The 17,936-nt window shown below is 35.4% G+C and overlaps 1 protein-coding gene across 1 annotated transcript; it reads right to left on the reverse strand.

The window, feature by feature from the left end:
* Nucleotides 1-868: 868 nt before the first annotated feature.
* On the reverse strand, nucleotides 869-17,487 carry LOC142356488 (uncharacterized; the record flags this gene model as incomplete). Its single annotated transcript, XM_075408383.1, has 3 exons — nucleotides 17,293-17,487; nucleotides 12,100-12,240; nucleotides 869-956 (listed from the first exon to the last, which is right to left on the reverse strand). Coding segments are annotated over exons 1-3 (424 nt in total), but the record flags the coding sequence as incomplete, so codon positions are not given.
* Between the last annotated feature and the right edge of the window lie 449 nt (nucleotides 17,488-17,936).

Here is a 17,936-nt window from a genome sequence, read left to right on the forward strand (position 1 = left end):
CTTAGGACAAAAAACACTTATCTAGCTTGAAACAGTCTTCCCAGAGAACACGCCTGTCTTATAATGGTATGAATATCTTTCATGAATATATATTAATTCATATATATATATATATATATATCCATATATATATATATATATATATATATATATATATATATATTATATATATATATATATATATAATATATATATATATATATATATATATATATATATAATTCACTGTTCTAAAAGATAGCCTAGTAATTTAATTCTTCTCCATGTTTTAGGCTAGTAGAATGTTGAAGTACAACTCAGTTGACAAACCGCTATCGAGTGATAATCACTAGATTCTATTAATTGATTGCTTAAAACTCCAAGTACTGGACTGATCTGAGCCATTAAATTTTTAAATTAAGTACTGAACAAATCAGCGTTTTTTATGGATTTTCAAAAAGCCTGGAGGACTATTGGGATCTGTTCATTTTGGCCTCCCCAGCTTAGTGACCATATGAGATTTACGCTCCCCAGTCTCACGTGTATTTTTTACAAAGTGCAGCCTAGTATTATATCACAACATAAAATTTGAAACTGGGGGAATAAAAACACTGGGGGAGGGGGGAGAATGCGATAAATTGCATCAAAAGTTTTAAAATAAACTGATGGAACTGATTGTTCAAAAATTTGTTTTTTGTCTTAGTTTATAGAGCTTTGCAACTTTTCCAGCATCATTTTTGCATTCTTTTTTTAAAATCATAAGACTGCATGAATTTGTGCTCCAACTTTCTCTCATGCAGTGTCTAAAAAGGACGCCAAAATCTTCCACCAAAAAGGAAACATATAAATGTGAGAAAAGGTTTTCCTGATCCTCCTTGTGATTGCAGACGTGGTGCTTCTGGCGCAGGTGCAACTGCCAATGGGTTTTGCCACGAAGAATGGGCCGCTGTTTCCACGGATCGGACTGGTTCGGGCGTCTGAAGTTAAATTTCTATCAATTAATTCATGCAAGTGATAGTTTAAAGGTGTGAATGAGTCACGTCGGCTAATTAAATAGTTGCTGACAACAAATCTTCATTTTATTAAGGTTTCAATGAAAACTGAAAAATTTGTCAAATATGGGTTAATCATTTTCCAAAAAGGCCCAACAACCCTATGTTCTTGTTATAGAGCTTTTTAACGCGTCATCTTTCATATTGCGCAGAGGATATAGTTGCGTGTTTTATTAGAGATAAATTAGAAAGAAAACTACCTTAAATATCTAAATATTAGTCAAAAAAGACTAAATCAAACTCAGTTCAATTCAATTTTTGAATCCCCAAAATTTCTTGCAATTCCTTTTATAGACTTTCCTGATATAATTTTTCTGAAAACAGCTTCTGCTAATTGCGAGACCGCCTTTTTTTCTTCAATCAAGTTTTTCTTTTTTTTGTTTATGCATCGTAGCAAAAAAGAGAAAAAGGGGAGCTATTTAAAAATTGGAAAAAGAAGAAAGGGAAAAGAATTTTTTTTTGGGAGGAGGGGGAGGGAATATAAAACAAATAAAGATATTGTTCGATAAAATTTTTAATACATTACATTAATGAATAAGCTGTAATTACAAATTAATTTATGTTCAGATTAATGTTTTATTCGTATTGTAAGTTTTCCAATTTTTATATTTTTTGAGGCTTTTTAGGTATCATGAAAAAATTTAAGCCTTTTTAGCAAAGTTTTGGCCGTTAATTTGCTATTTTCTCACTCATTGTGAATTGAAGCGATGCCTTTTGCTCTAAAAAAATTTGTGGTTACTGAGGATTACAGTCTCTATGTTATATATCAGTGCTTTAGCAAAAAATTGACGCAAAAATGATCAATTTAACACCAAATTGTTTTTCAATTTCCGGCAGTTTTCAATTTGTTTTCAAAAATGGAAAATTTTGTGCGCTGGAATGGCTTGCCTATTCTTTTTTGAAGTTATTGATGGCTCGCTGTGCATAGTAATAAAGATTTCTGTTGTTAGCTGTACTCGAAATATTCAAATAAAAAAATTTTGACTCCCGAATTCCTCTGCCTATTTTAATTAATTCGTTTCACCTCCTGTTAACATTTTTTTAGTTTACAAATTTTAGTCAGATATTTCTTGTTTCCGATGCAACTAAAAGAGAAAAACTTTACAAAATGTGAAAATCGAAAAATTGTATTCGCAATGATCAAAGAGTTTATGAAGCTAAGAGAAAGGAAAAATTTCGTTGCTTCGCTTTTTCATCTAAGTTCTCAAACAAATAATTGAAAAATTTGGCGTGATACCTCGTTGTACACGAAAAAAAGATTGAAACAACTTTTCCAGAGAAATATGATCAGACTAAGCAAAATGAAAATACTTTGTTTACCTTTCTGCTAATTCTTACGGCGTACTGATTCAATGTTTTGTGCAGATAAGTCCTTTTGTTTTGTAGACTAATTGATTCAAAGCATTTGAAGATTACTATTATTCTTTTGTTTTGTTTGAATAGAAAAATTGAACGAATTTAAAACATTTTTTGACAATTTTTGTGAGCAATTAAGATAGGCCCACATCCCGTATTGCATTTTCCAACTTCATATAATTAAAGATTTGTAGAGATGCACAAATGTGGGGTTACTTGAGAGCTGTAAACGAAAAAAAGTGTGACAGAACTTTTCTAGAGAAATATGATAAGACTAAGTAAAATAAAATTACTTCCATCTCATTTGTGCTAATTTTTATGGCGTGTTGATCAAACGTTTTGTGTGCAGATAACTTGTTTTATTTAGTAGACTAGTCAATTCAACGAATTTGGAGATTACTATTATACTTCTTTTTGAATAGAAAAATCAAACAATTTAAAAAAAACAATTTTTGGCATCATCTGCGTGCACTCAAGCTGAACCCACGTCCCGTTGTTCATTTGCAATTCTCATTCAATTATAAAATTGCATAGATACACAAGTATGGGATACTTGAAACCAGAACAAGGCAAGAACTTTTTTGAGAAAAAAAGGAATCACTCTTTTTTCTATTTCCTTTTGATTTATTCTTATGATTCAAAAAAGTTTCAAATTTAAGTTCTCCACCCGGTTACAACTGAATGGCTGTAACGGCTGCTCTCCTTGTGTTTCACAAAGAAAGTTTTACACCGCCCAGTTCGTTCTGAGTGGTTACAAAATCTGTCCGGATACTTCGTTTATGCAGTTCGCTTTTGTAACTGTATATCCGCTCTGCTGTACTTACCGTTGCATTAACTATTTTAGTTCGTAACTATTCGCTGATCTTAGTTTTTTCAACTATCAATTTGAACTGGATTGCTACAGATCACACAATACGGGATCTCTTTATGTATACCAGTTCAATCCGATAGAAAAAAACAAATCGAAGACAAAGATATATGTCTAAGACCTGTTTGTGCAAAAATATTTAAAGTTAAACCTAAGTTGGCTTTTGCTGTTTGTACTCACAAGTTGAGAATACCAGAAGTTGGGGTTGTAACAGTTGAATTTCAGCTCCAATATTTTGTTGATGCAAGACACAGTAACAGAATTTACTGCTCAAGAATAAAATTTTGAATACAAGACACAGTAACAATTTACTGCTCAGGAATATTTCTAGTTCAAGACACAGTAACACGTTATTTACTGCTCAAGACAATTTGTTTTTGCAATGTTTTGCTGAGTTATACTTTCAGCCGTTTTCTGCGGCTACTACGTTGATCTCTGTGTGCTGCTTTTGTTATTTCCCCCTTTTCTCTTTTTTCTCACGTGACAAACTGTAACTAGAACTAGAACTATAACTATAACTATTAAATGACTAGGACAACAGAAAGTGTTTTGTTTCTATTTTCCCTCCTACACAATTTTGTTATTCCTTAAGCTCAGCTCCAACATAGCCGGCCCTGTTTTCCTTCGTGAAAACATCATCGTCACTTGGTATTACTGGAGCGAGCTTCACTACGGGCCTCTTGTAGTATCCATCCTTTATTCGGATTTTCGCTAATCGAATCACTCCGTCGAACCCTTCAAAGGTTTCGGTTATTCGACCCAGATTGTAATATCCACGTTTGTCACTGTCTTCCACTAACCACACAAGATCACCCTGCTGAAGACCTCTGTCCGTTGTGGTCTGCCATTTCTTACGACTGTTCAACGTTGGCAAGTACTCTTTACGGAATCTGTCCCAGATGAGGTCTGCGTAAGCTTGCGTTTGTCGGAAGAGCTTTCTATGATCAACAAATTGCTCTGAATCTGATAGATACGGTAAACAAAGGTTCTTGTTGCCAAGTAGGAAATGGTTTGGAGTAATAGCTTCTAAATCGGTAGCATCAGAACTGACCTGTGTCAGCGGTCTAGCATTCAGCGTCTGTTCAACAAGAGACATCGTGGTTGACAGAACATCTTCCGTGACTGATCGATTGCCCAGCACGGCATACATTGCCTTCTTACAACTCCTAACCAGTCTTTCCCACACTCCTCCAAAGTGTGGTGCTGCAGGTGGGTTGAACTTCCATCTGATTCCTTGTTGAATCAGATGTTCTTCAATTTGCCTCTTGTTCCATGCTGCTATATACTCTGCCAGTTCTTTTTCAGCTCCAACGAAGTTTGTCCCGTTATCGCTAATCATTTTGACCGGTTTGTCTCTTCGAGCAATGAATCGAATAATTGCGTTCAGACAACAATCAGTGTCTAGTATTGGTACAATCTCTATATGTACCGCTCGTACAGTGAGGCATGTGAATAGACAGCACCAACGCTTTTCGTTTCTTCGACCAAACTTTACTGTGAATGGTCCAAAATAGTCTACGCCCACATTCGAGAACACTGTTGATGCGACTAATCGTTCTTCAGGTAGAACTGCCATTACTGGTGCCTTTGTTTGGGCTCTTCCCTTCCGACATCTAATGCATTTGTTTTTGATCGATCTCAAAGCATTTCGTATGCCTAGGATCCAGAATTTCTGCTGAACTATGTTTCTGACATGTTCAGTACCTTCGTGATGACTATTCTTATGTTCATTTTGCAAGATTAATTCAATTACATGGTGCTTCCAATGTGACAGTATTGGATGCTTCGTTTCGAAGCTCAATTGACTTTTACCTATTGTGCCTTGGGCACGAATAAGTCCTTGCTGGTCTATGAATGGTGAAAACTGGAGGATTTTGCTGTTTTTTGGAATTTCCTTTTCAGCTTTGAGAGATTCCATCTCTTCCGCAAACTGTTCCTGCTGCAGTAGTCTGACGATGCTTGCTTGTGCACCCTCTCTTTCTTCAACACTTATTGTTTTTGTTGACGGTTTGTATTTTTTAAATACGCGCTGTACGTATGCCATTGTATTTACTAGTCGATTGAAATTGCTAAATCGTTCCCGCTGAATCATCGGCTTCTTCTCTTCAACATTAGCTGAGAAGACCATTTCGTCGTTTTGTTCGTCTGAAGCAAATGTTAAATTCAACTGTTCAGGCCATTCGTTCTCTCGTTGCCTCAACCAGGCCGGCCCAGTGAGCCATTCACTTCTCTTGAGTTCGTCAACATTGATCGCTCGTGTCCCGATGTCAGCTGGATTGATAATACCACTCACACGATTCCACTGTGAAAAATTAGTTATATCCAAAATCTCAGCCACCCTGTTTGCAACAAACACCTGTTGCTTCCGGTGGGAGCTGTGAATCCATTGCAGAACAGTAGTGGAGTCGGTCCAAAAGTTAGAACTGTGAATCTTCAATTCGTGTTCCTTCACTATCTGCTCTTTAAGTCTCACCGCCATCACTGCTGCTTGTACTTCCAAGCGTGGTATAGAAAGGTGTCGCATCGGTGCAACTCTGCACTTTCCGATTACAAATGCTAAGTCTGCTGAGTATTCGTTGGGCTTTGAACGTAGGTATGCCACTGCGCACATTGTGTCTTCAGATGCGTCGGCAAACACATGAAGTTTCCATTTGTCCTTGGCTGTGCTGAAGTATCTTCTATCAATGCTGGTTTCTGCTACTTCTGGAATCTGCGCCTTCCACTTCAGAAACTCTTCTTCTTCGTTAGGTTCTACTGAGTTGTCCCAATGTTGTCCATTTTTAGTCCAGATGCTCTTCAGGAGTCGTCTCATATGAACACTGAATGGTGCAAACAGTCCCAGAGGATCAAACACTGAAGAAACTAGAGATAAGATCTTCCTTTGGGTGATTGGGGTCTCAACTTCTTTGCTTGTACCTCTACAAACCTGTAGACTATCATCGGTAATCGTCCACTGAAGCCCAAGCATCGATGACCCTTCCTGGCTGGGCTCTACTTCAACCTGCTTTGTTTTGCGGATTGATTTTAAGTCCTCTGGGATTTCGTTGGTTACCACTTCGCTGTTGGTGATCCACTTCTTCAGTTCAAATCCATGTTTTGAGAGAAGAGGTTGCAGTTGTTTGAAAACCTTGACTGCTTCTTCAAGTGTTTCGATTGACTTGATGAAATCGTCCATGTAGAAGTTGTTTTGGATTGTTTTTGCTGCAATTGGGAACTCGTCCTCGTTATCGATGGCTACTCGCTTCAGAGCGTAGTTGGCACATGTTGCTGAACTCTTTGCTCCGAAAACATGACGTTGATACGCGTAAATTTGCAAAGGTTCGTTCATTGTTGGTCGCCACAAGAATCTCAAGCAGCTTTTATCCCTTTCAGGACCTTGCACTTGCAGAAACATTGATTCAATATTTGCGGTTAGGGCAATTGGTTTTTCTCGAAATCTGAATATTGTTCCGATCTATCCGTGTAGTAGATCGGGTCCGGCTAACAACTTGTCATTTAGGCAGATATCCTTGTATTTTGCTGCAGCGTTGCAAACACGGCGAACTTTACCCGGTTTGTTGGGGTTTAGTACTGGATGGTGTCGCAAATACCATTCCTTTCCGAAAGTGCCTTTGACTTCCGATTTACCAAGGATCTTCACAAATCCCTTTTCAACATCTGTATCAATTGAGTGTTGATACAATTCTTTTAAATTTGGGTCTCGTTGGAATCTTCGTTCCAGTGAGTAGAGCTGACCAAGGGCCGTAGTTGTTTGGAAGATTGGGTTCTGGTTCACTCCAGAGCATGCCCACTACGTACCGCTCGCCCGTAAACTTTGTTGTGCTCTCTAAAAACTTCTGAGCTTACTGCTCTTTCTTTGATTGACTTACAACATTTATTTTGGAAGCATAAGTTTCTATGTCCCACCATGATTGTATATTTTCGGCCAATTTCACATCTTCTGTGGAGGCGAAATGACAAACATTTTGACTTTTCTTGCCTGTCATGGGACCACTGACTACCCATCCTAATTCTGTTAAGACAGCGAAAAGCTCACTTCGTGTTCCAATCTTATAGTCCAATGGACGTTGAATTTCGTAGGCATCTTGTCCAAGTATGATGCTTACTTCCATCAGAATGAATTTTCTGTTAGTGAGAACATTCAGGTGTCTGAATTTGTTCTTCAGTTCCTTGTAGTCATATGTTGTGTTTCCCAACGAGATTGATGGGTGTGCAAACAATTCAATCGAATGCACCTTTGAATGTAGTCCCTTTATTGTGATAGGAACCTTCTCTGTCCTCAAATCTTGCGTCCCATGTATGCCAGCTATGTTCAAGGTAACGTCCGTGCCTTTGGCTTGTAGTTGATCCTTAACACATTGATCAATGAACGATACTGTTGAACCACTATCGAGGAAAGCGTAGGTAGTCAACCTGTTACCCCCACTCTGAACCGATACCGGAACTATTTGATGAAAACTAGTAACTTGGTTACTCTGGTTGATTGTTGCTGCGCTCACGTTAACTGCATGACTACCCTCGTCCATTTGGTTTTCTGAGTGTAGCAGTCTGTTTTGCCTTTTGGTACATCCATTTATACCGCATGGGTGGACTTTACAATCTTTGATTGCATGCCCTTTCCCCAGACATCCATAACATAAGCATTCTTTCCTCACTGCCACGTATCGATCATTCACACTCATGTTTTTGAATGACGGACAGTTCCAAATTTTATGAGTGCCATCGGCTAATGGACACTGATCGCTTTGCGTTTGCTTGGTTTCTTGCAGATTTGAACTTGCACTGAAGTTCGATGTCTTCGAGAATCGTTTTTCTCTATTTGTGTTGCGTCTGTCTTCTTCTTTGCGTTCCACTTTAAACGCTGAAAACCCTTCATGCACGAATGCCATTCGTGATAGCCATTTTTCAAACATGATTAGATCAGGCCAGTCCTCGTCATTGTCATCGACGTAGAACCACCATTTTTCTTTAAGAATTTGAGGTAGCATATCAACTGCCATGTACAATGTCGAACTTGATTGCAAATCACCAATATGTTTGTACTCTTTGAGCACGTTCACGAAGTTAGATACAATAACAGAAAAATTAATCAAGCTGGTTGAATCATGAGGTTTCACTTGATTAGCTTTTCGTAGGCTCTCGAGATGCGCATCTATAATTACATGCGGTCTTCCAAATTTTCTTTCTAAAATGTTCCAGGCAGCACTATAAAACTGTCCAGAATAGCCCATTCCCGAGATTGCAGATTTTGCTTTGCCTGTTAGCAGAGTCTTCAAATGGCTCATTTTTTCTGAGTCGGGATTCGTGCGTTTATCTACTGTTGCTATGAACATGCTAGACCACTCAGGCCACTCCAGCGGGTTTCCGTCAAAATTGTTCAACCTCAATTTTGGTAAACTACTGCTTGAATGTTCAGTGTTGTAGTGCCTTCCAGCTATCGGCGATATATCCCGCCCTTCAACACTTACTGAGCGTTCGCGAGAGTTTGGGTACCATGGGTAATGCCTCTGCTTATTCCGTTCAGGGCTGACGTCAAAGCGAGCTCTTGGTCGAATTGGCGTTCGCGTGTCGTTCATCGAATTCGCCCACTCCGAGACATCTCTCCCTTTTGGGGTCCAATTGAAAGGTGACTTGTCACGCGCCCTAGTCGATTGAGAACGGAAGTCATCTTTCTCCAATGCTGTTTTTTGCAATTGGCGCTCTAGGTCTCGCTCTTTTTCCCGAAGCTGATGTTGCATCTCTAGTTCTTTCATTTGCATTTCTAGATCCAACCTCTTTCGATCAAATTGTGCTCGTTCAATTTGCAACTTTGCTTCAAATTCAATTTCAAATTCCTTCATTCCTTCTTCAACCCGACGTTTCACTGAAGATGCTTCCGAAGCGTTTTCTGTATCCTGGTTGATTGTCCGTGTAACCGTATTCGTCGTTGCATTGCTTGTGTTACCATGGTTTTGGTTAAACTCTGGAATTCCAACGTTTTGTTCTAACTGATGCAAATTATTCGCAGGCGGTTGCTCTTCATTGGCATGAAGAGTTGACTGGCTTTGCTGGCTTGACATGTTTGTCTCTCCGTGGATATACGGTAACCACTCTGCGTTAAAATATTGAAAGTATTTTTCTGTCTCAAGTTTGCGTTTTAAAGAAATATCTGGGTCTCGGAGAAACTCAGCTTTCTTATTCACGAGTTTTTGAAAGCTGTCGTCCAGTTGCAGTATCTGCTGATAAAGAGTCTTGAGCTTGCTTGGTCGATCTCGATTCTCAATGAGCTCAAAACCTTCTTCCTGTTTCTCAATCCAGTTGTTTCGCAAGTTGATGATCTGTCGATCCAAAACGCTTTGACTCTGTGACGGAGTCACTTCTTGTGCACTTCGGGACTGCAGCTTGAATCTCTACAGCTCCTTTATTTGTTTGCTTTAAATGAGTTTTGCTTTTCAACGTTCCTATTTGCGTTGCCTAATTGGCTTTGCGTTGTTGAAATGCTCGTTGAGTTTTGTTCTCGTTCGTCGATGACTTCGTCACTTCGACTGTGGGGTTGGACAGCAGTTTATTCCACTGTCCGGGTCAGCGGACCAAATGTAACGGCTGCTCTCCTTTTGTTTCACAAAGAAAGTTTTACACCGCGCAGTTCGTTCTGAGTGGTTACAAAATCTGTCCGGATACTTCGTTTATGCAGTTCGCTTTTGTAACTGTATATCCGCTCTGCTTTACTTACCGTTGCATTAACTATTTTAGTTCGTAACTATTCGCTGATCTTAGTTTTTCCAACTATCAATTTGAACTGGATTGCTACAGATCACACAATACGGGATCTCTTTATGTATACCAGTTCAATTCGATAGAAAAAACAAATCGAAGACAAAGATATATGTCTAAAACCTGTTTGTGCAAAAATATTTAAATTTAAACCGAAGTTGGCTTTTGCTGTTTGTACTCACAAGTTGAGAATACCAGAAGTTGGGGTTGTAACAGTTGAATTTCAGCTCCAATAATTCGTTGATGCAAGACACAGTAACAGAATTTACTGCTCAAGAATAATATTTTGAATATAAGACACAGTAACAATTTACTGCTCAGGAATATTTCTAGTTCAAGACACAGTAACACGTTATTTACTGCTCAAGACCATTTCTTTTTGCAATGTTTTGCTGAGTTATACTTTCAGCCGTTTTCTGCGGCTACTACGTTGATCTCTGTGTGCTGCTTTTGTTATTTTCCCCTTTTCTCTTTTTTCTCACGAGACAAACTGTAACCAGAACTAGAACTATAACTATAACTATTAAATGACTAGGACAACAGAAAGTGTTTTGTTTCTATTTTCCCTCCTACACAATTTTGTTATTCCTTAAGCTCAGCTCCAACAATGGCAATTTCCTTTTAATGCAAATGAAGATGAGTAAGTTTTAAATTTTTGCCTTTTCTTTGAGAAAGAAATATCTACTAAGGAATACTATTATACTTCTATTTGAATAAAAAAAATCAAACGTATTCATTTAAGAAGACAGTTTTTGACAATTTTTGCGTGCAATTAAGATAAGCTCACATCCATCCCGTAATGCTTTTGCCAACTTCATATAACTAAAGATTTGCTTAGATGCACAAGTATGGTGTTATTTGAGAGCGGTACACGAAAAAAAATGGCACAACCTTTCTAGAGAAATATGATAAGAATAAGTAAAATGAAGATAATCCGTTCTTATTTGTGCTAATTTTTATGGCGTGTTGATCAAACGTTTTGTGTGCAGATAAGTTCTTTTATTTTGTAGAGTAGCTGTTTCAACGCATTTGAACATCACTATTATACTTCTTTTTGAATAGAAAAATAAAAAAAATTTTATAAAACAAAACTTGGCATCATCTGTGTGCACTCGAGTTGAGCCCACATCCGTTGTTCATTTGCTATTTTCATTCAATTATAAATTTGCATAGATACACAATTATGGGATACTTGAGAGTAGAACAAGGGAAGAGTTTTATTTTTAGGAAATAAAGGAAAACACTTTTTTTCTATTTCCTGTTGATTATATCGTATGATTCAAAATATTTTTAAATTCAAGCTCTCAACCCGGTTACAATTGAATAGTAATTTGCTTCTAATGAAAATGTAGATGAATCATTAGTTATTTTTTGCCTTTTTTTCAAGAAATAAATATCTCAAATCACAAAATTTTGACAAAACCGAAATCTGTTTTTTAACCATCTATGTGTTCTCGTTGCTCCTGAACCCTCGCGTCATAGTTTTTATGGCGTTGAACTTGACAGGAAAAAAATTGAACTTGTTCTCTAAGTTTCATTCAAAAACATAACAAATGAAAAATAGCCATTTGAAGAAATAGCGATTGATCAATCTGCCATTTTGTTCTTTGAGGGACAATAATTGAAATAATTAAAAAATACTAATTTTTTAGTAGTGTCACATATTCCAGGCATTTAAGGGTTCTTTTCACTTTTGAATGTACTTTCTCCAATTGGTACAAAAGTCATTGAGGCATAAACTCATACTATACCAGAATCCAGAAGCTTGAGTAGAATGCTATGAAAAGACAACAATTTCTGAACTAGAAAAATCAATAAAAACTATTCTTTGATTTGTAACATAATCATTGATAAGAAGAAAACCTTTTTTATAACTAATTTTAACCGTACTGTTTAAAATTGTGCCAATATGGGATATCTGAATTAAAAATAACTTGAATTTACCTTGCTAAAAATAGAAATTTGACAGAGTGGTTTCGGAGGCTGTCTATTTTTCAGGCAGGCACTAAAACCTACTTTGATCTATTGACGCATAGATATGTCCATAAATTTTCAACAGTTTTGATTGAGTCACAATGGTTATCTACGTACAGTTATGACGTCGTCCAGCTGGAGCTGTTGTAATCTCGATTGACACTGTCCGAAAAGATCAGTGAGTCGATTGAACTCAACTTCTGCTTGTTCTGGGGACAAGCCTTGATTGCTCAGATATATTTCCATCTCTGTTACACTCTGTAGAATAAAGCAAGATGCACTTTTTTCAGATTACAAATTTCTGATGGTATTATTAGTTTATTTCATATACACGACCAACGTTTGATATGAAAGTAAATTTGCGATAGTTGTTCACGCATAACATAACCATAGATACCTGGACACACTTCTCGGATTCCACGAATAGCAAGTTTACACGAATAGCAATTTTACAAACGATTATTGCTCAGCAAAATTAGACCAAATAAAATACTTTTGTTATGTTCTGATATAACTATTTGTGCTACATGAAAGCTATTCAGTAAAAGCAAAAGCTGTAATCCATTTGATATGCACGGACGGAAAAAAATTAAGCGTTTCTTCAAGATATTCTGAAAAACAACGTTTACCTACAATAATTAGTATTTTCTAAAAAAACTGAGTTTTTATGCTTTCATTCATCTCGAGATGAGGGTGTTGAGTTTGGTGAGGCTTAGCTGAGCGACCACAATTGAAAACTCTCTGGCTATACTGTTTGGAAAAATTCTATCAATCTTCATATGAAATAGATAACTGTTTTTTGGATAAAGAACAAAAAACTGCAAATGCTGCTTAGAAGAACTCATCAAATTTTGAGTTGAAAATTAATCGGTCAATTAATAAAAACTACAAAAATATAGGTACATAATTGTTACTTCTGAGAAAGGAGCAAAACCATTTTTGTAGTTGATGAAAAGAAGGAACACAGATTAGAAGATAATAGAAACAGCTTTAATCAGCTATCTTTACTGTAACTAGAAAAACAAAAGAATTGCAACGTCTTGATGTTCGAACAGAAATTACCTGGATTTTTATCGAGAGCATGACGAAGTGTCCTCATAGTGATATTAATAATTGGTAGAAGTTTTGCAACAATTTTTATGAATATTATGGAAAAAATGGACTAACTTAATTCGAAAATAAATCACTCAAACCAAATTTTGCCAAAAAAGATTTTTGATGTTTATATCTTTGCTGCACTAATTGTATGATGCGAGTTGAACAAAGTCTCTATCAAAAAAGATTTCTTTTGGTTATGATTAAAATCTGCTAACTAAGAACGCTTTCAACTAAAAGTATTTCTTAGAACTGCACACTTTCAAATAGGGATAAGGTGGTTGGTTCGTTTTAGGAGGAGTATGAAGTTAAGAAAGATGGATAGTGAAATTAAGATAAAAAGTGATCAGTATTGTGAGACAATGATATAAATTTGCACCAAGGTGCGGATCTTTTTCTGAATACACTTTAGATACGCAACTAGAAAGCGTACAAAAGAATTGACAGTCTAGAATTTTGAGACGTCTTCTAATCAACTAGAATCATTCAAACAGTATTCGAAATTTTGAAGAGAAATTCACAAGAACTTTTAGCCATGTGTTCGTATTTTATGTGAAAATGATTTGATACATTTGAAAAGACACGATTAATTTATTAAGGCAATCTATGTAAACTGACATTACAAAACTAAAAGCGCATAATAATGAGTATATATATATATATATATATATATATATATATATATATATATATATATATATATATATATATATATATATATATATATGTATACATATATAAATATAGATATTCAGCATGGTCGCTATTTTCCGCGCACATGTACTAAGATCTGGAAAAAAAGCAAGTGCGAAAAACGGTGACAGGTTCGGACGCTGATATTTCTTTCTGTAGTTTTCGCTTTTTAAGTGTGCGTAAAATGTTCACAAATTATTGATTCTAATCCTTTAGTATCGTCAACGACTCTTATATAGTCCATTAATTTGGGGGGATTAGTCGCCAATTTACACTTTGCTAAAGTCACTGAAATTCGCATCACGCGTTTAGCAAGTTTAGTTTTGATTTTTCATATTTCGTCTGCAGTGTTTGCTTTGTCGATGCTTTCTATAAATGTGGTTTTCTAGACGTAATGGAATTGTTGTTGTACAGCTGAAAGCTTTTCAAGCTTTATTAATCGCTGCTATTGCTGTCTTCTTTTTGTCATTACGTTGGATTTTGTTTTTCTCGCTCTCATATTTACAAATAAGGCTCTCTTGAGCGCAACTGTAATATGTTTTCATCCAAGATATGTCATGTGATAATGAATGTTAATCTAATAATTAAAAAAAATTGTTTGTCTACTTCATACTTGTTGAACTCGCAATTAATTGTTTTGCTGTTGCTTTGATTTAGATTCATTTATGGATAAATTTTGAAAGGTTTTAGAACCAAAATTGCAAAATATTTAATTACTTAAAGTTCTATATAGCAATTCGTAGTTTGCAAGTTTTGTTTTTCAATACGGGGTCGGGGATTGTTATAGATAACAGAAAATTTTTTTGATGGTATTTTTGATCCGATCCTCTCGAAAGATTTTTTCTTTGCTTTTTTTCCATCTCCAATTTTAATGCAGAAAAAATTGTGCTTGGACTTCTTTTTGTAAAACTCCATAATCAACATTTTCTGTTACAACCGTACCTTCGGTTTTTCTGGGACACTTTGTCTCAGCTATTATTCGTTTGGAGAATCGTCTATAATATCTTTGCACAGTTTTTATAATGAATTCTTTCTCGAGAATTTTTTTGCGCGAGACTATCCAACAAACTTTTGACAAGATGTTCAAATCAGCATTTATGAGGTAGTCCGTTGCCCGATGGAGAGTACGGTAGATAATAGTAGATAATAGATCAACAGACAATATATAATAACGTTTTTGCTATCATATCTAATTTGTAGAACAAACGTTACTCGACACGCACAACTGTTAAATCTGTAAAATCAAATTTTTGTCATAAAGAAATTTTATGCCGTGTAAGATATGAGATTTTATGAAATTCTCTGCAGCAAAACACACAGACCAGGTTGGAAAAATTAGCAAGTTGTTTCCTCAGAGGTTGTTATAGACCTTTACACAATATACAACTTGCAGTGCGTATTAATACTCCAATTTGATCCAAAAACCAACTTTTCAGTATGGAAATCAACTTCTAAAACTTATTAAGTGTTCAATGTATCGCATAAGTTGAGTCCATTAGGTGTCCATGTGATTACACGGGTTGACTGACTACACATAGTTTTTGAATTATGTCAAAATTATTTGATGCTTGCCGCCATTGTCGATGAAACAAAAAATGTCTTTATCATTTTTATGCGCATTTAGCTGACTAAAAATTTATTACAAATTGAAACTTCCGTCAAGAAGCTGAACTGCTTCTTCATGATCATACACGTTCAGATTAGTGTCTCTTACGATCTTTTCAAAATGTTGGAATATATATGCGAGGTCGACTTTTTTCCGTCACGCTTCCACTTATTGTTTACGCATCGTAGCAAAAAAGAGAAACATCATTTTCTAGTCATTAAAGGCCGTTTTTTGAGTTTCTTTATAGAAGGAAACTATAATTTTTTGGCAAGTTGGCAAGTGGGTTGTTTCAATAAATTGATGTACAATAAAAAAATGGGGGTGGATTAAATTAACTTTCAAGTTTAATTTTGATGAAAAATGTGTGAACACATTGTATCAAGATACTATTACTATTGTATTATATCTATATATACTATTTTACAAATTAGAAAAATTTGTATGAATTCAAAACAAAGTGAAAAATCTTTTCTAGTGATATATGAAAAGGCAAATATTTACAACACCAAAAAACAGAAAAAGAATGACGTTGACTTACTTTTCAAATGTTTTATCTTGAGCAGCCATTATGCTTTTAAAATTGTAAAAATAAATTTTAGAAAAACGCGATAAAACTTATAAGATTAAAAAATCCTTTCTTTTTTTTCGGTTTTTTGAAAGTTTAAGATTTAAAGTTTAAAAAAACAGTGTCATTTATTTGTTCTCTGAGTTTTTTTAAACCAAATTTGAATCGAAATTAGCAACTGTCATACTTCTTAATATTAGAAATTGATCAATTTTTGCAAGAATTTACGCTAGATCCAAATTGCGTAAATCATTTGAGATTTAATTGAATTGAAAACTTAAAGATAAGAATTGTTCGGATCACAACAACAGAAATATGTTTTTTAACAAAAGTTGAAAATGTCAGTTTTTTCTTCTTTCCTTGTTGAGTTGTTTATATGTTTCAAATAACATTCTAATTGAAGCTCACAGCCAACTGAAAATTGATTACATTAAACTCAAAAAGTTAAATCAAAAAGTAAAGAAGGCACGAATTTTTGTTACCTTTGTTATAAAAATTAACTCAAATCAGGATTTCTTTTCGAACTGTATAAAATCATAATTTTATTGCAATTATCAGCACAAATGCGTGTTGTACATTGTTATCGTGACTCATATATCGTGCCTCAAATAGTTCCATGAGGTTCATTCCGCATTAGAACAAGAAAAAAACTTTGTAGAACAGAAAAAAATTGTTTTTTTTTCTACAATTTTATTTATACTTTATAGACATAAATTCATTTCAATCTTGCACTGTCGAGATTTTGATATAGACTGATATTCCATTTGGTATCATATGTGATTTAAAGGAAACTCTGTATTAGTCTTCAGTGATATCAATTCAAATATTAACAAAAATTTTCTTTCAATGAAGTAGAAAAAGTTTTCTCTTTATTACCGCAAAATGATTTTTCAAACCAAATCATTTTTGTTGTCGTAGATTCATTTAGACTGTTTTATTAATTGATCTTTTACGGAATCTTTTTTAACAGAAACAGAATTTGACTAAAAACGAAGACATTTTCTTTTGTTTTTCAACACTGCCCCGTTCTTCGCAACAGATGTTCTTTTACGCCTGAACATATCTTTTGATTTCATGTTAACCCTTAAATAAAAGTTTTAAACTGGTGCTTCTTTAAAACTTGAACTTACTGTTAAAATGTGTTTTAAATTGTAATATTTTTGACAACCTAATTCGTACTTAAGGTTACTACGGAAAAAAAATTTTAGATTCCTTTTCTAAGCAATGATAGTCCAAAGAATTTATTGTCTCAGAACATGGCGAAACTTCAAACACGTCTTGGAACGTTCTCTGCTACGCGCAGCCTCGCGCGATTAGTCTTAATATAAAATCAGAAGTTGTTGACACAAACCGTTGGATCTGGTCCTGCTCTTATGATTTCCATAAGGTTCTGCAAGCCCGCAATTGTGTTTGCACCGTCTTGTCCCCAATCACACGTCTTGCCAAGCTGATTTTGGATCTGTTCTAGCGTCTCTTCTTCTGTCAAGATCCCTCCTGGCTTTTTGTGGTCAAACTCTGGTTTTCTCAGCCTGCATTGTCCACTCATATAAAACAAGAGGAGAACGTTTATAAATTATTTCCCTTGATTGAGATGAGAGAAAAATGAACAGTTAGGCAAAGTGTGTGAACAAAGATGCGCTTCCTCTCTATAGGTCCTTGTTTTTTTTAGATTAAGTGTAATGCAAAGCAAAGTTTTAAAAGCGAAATCAGTTTCGACAGTTGTTTTTATGGAGAAAAAATTTAGAGCTTGGCTATTTAATGAGAGACGCGATAATTTGATGCAATAGTAACCCTAACTTGAAGCAGAAATTTTAAGGAAGTTCAGCACTCATGGTATAATTAAATATAACGCTTCAACAGCACCATAAAGATCGAAAAATGAGACACGGTTTTCTCAATTTTGCTTTTTAAATGACCACACATTTATAAAATTATTGATGTATCAATTGGTTAAGTAGACAATTTTAGCGTTTAGAGAAGAAAAATAGATCACTG

This window comes from Convolutriloba macropyga, unplaced genomic scaffold (assembly GCF_964194025.1).
Source record: "Convolutriloba macropyga unplaced genomic scaffold, txConMacr16.3 SCAFFOLD_3106, whole genome shotgun sequence".
Lineage (NCBI taxonomy): Eukaryota > Metazoa > Xenacoelomorpha > Acoela > Convolutidae > Convolutriloba > Convolutriloba macropyga.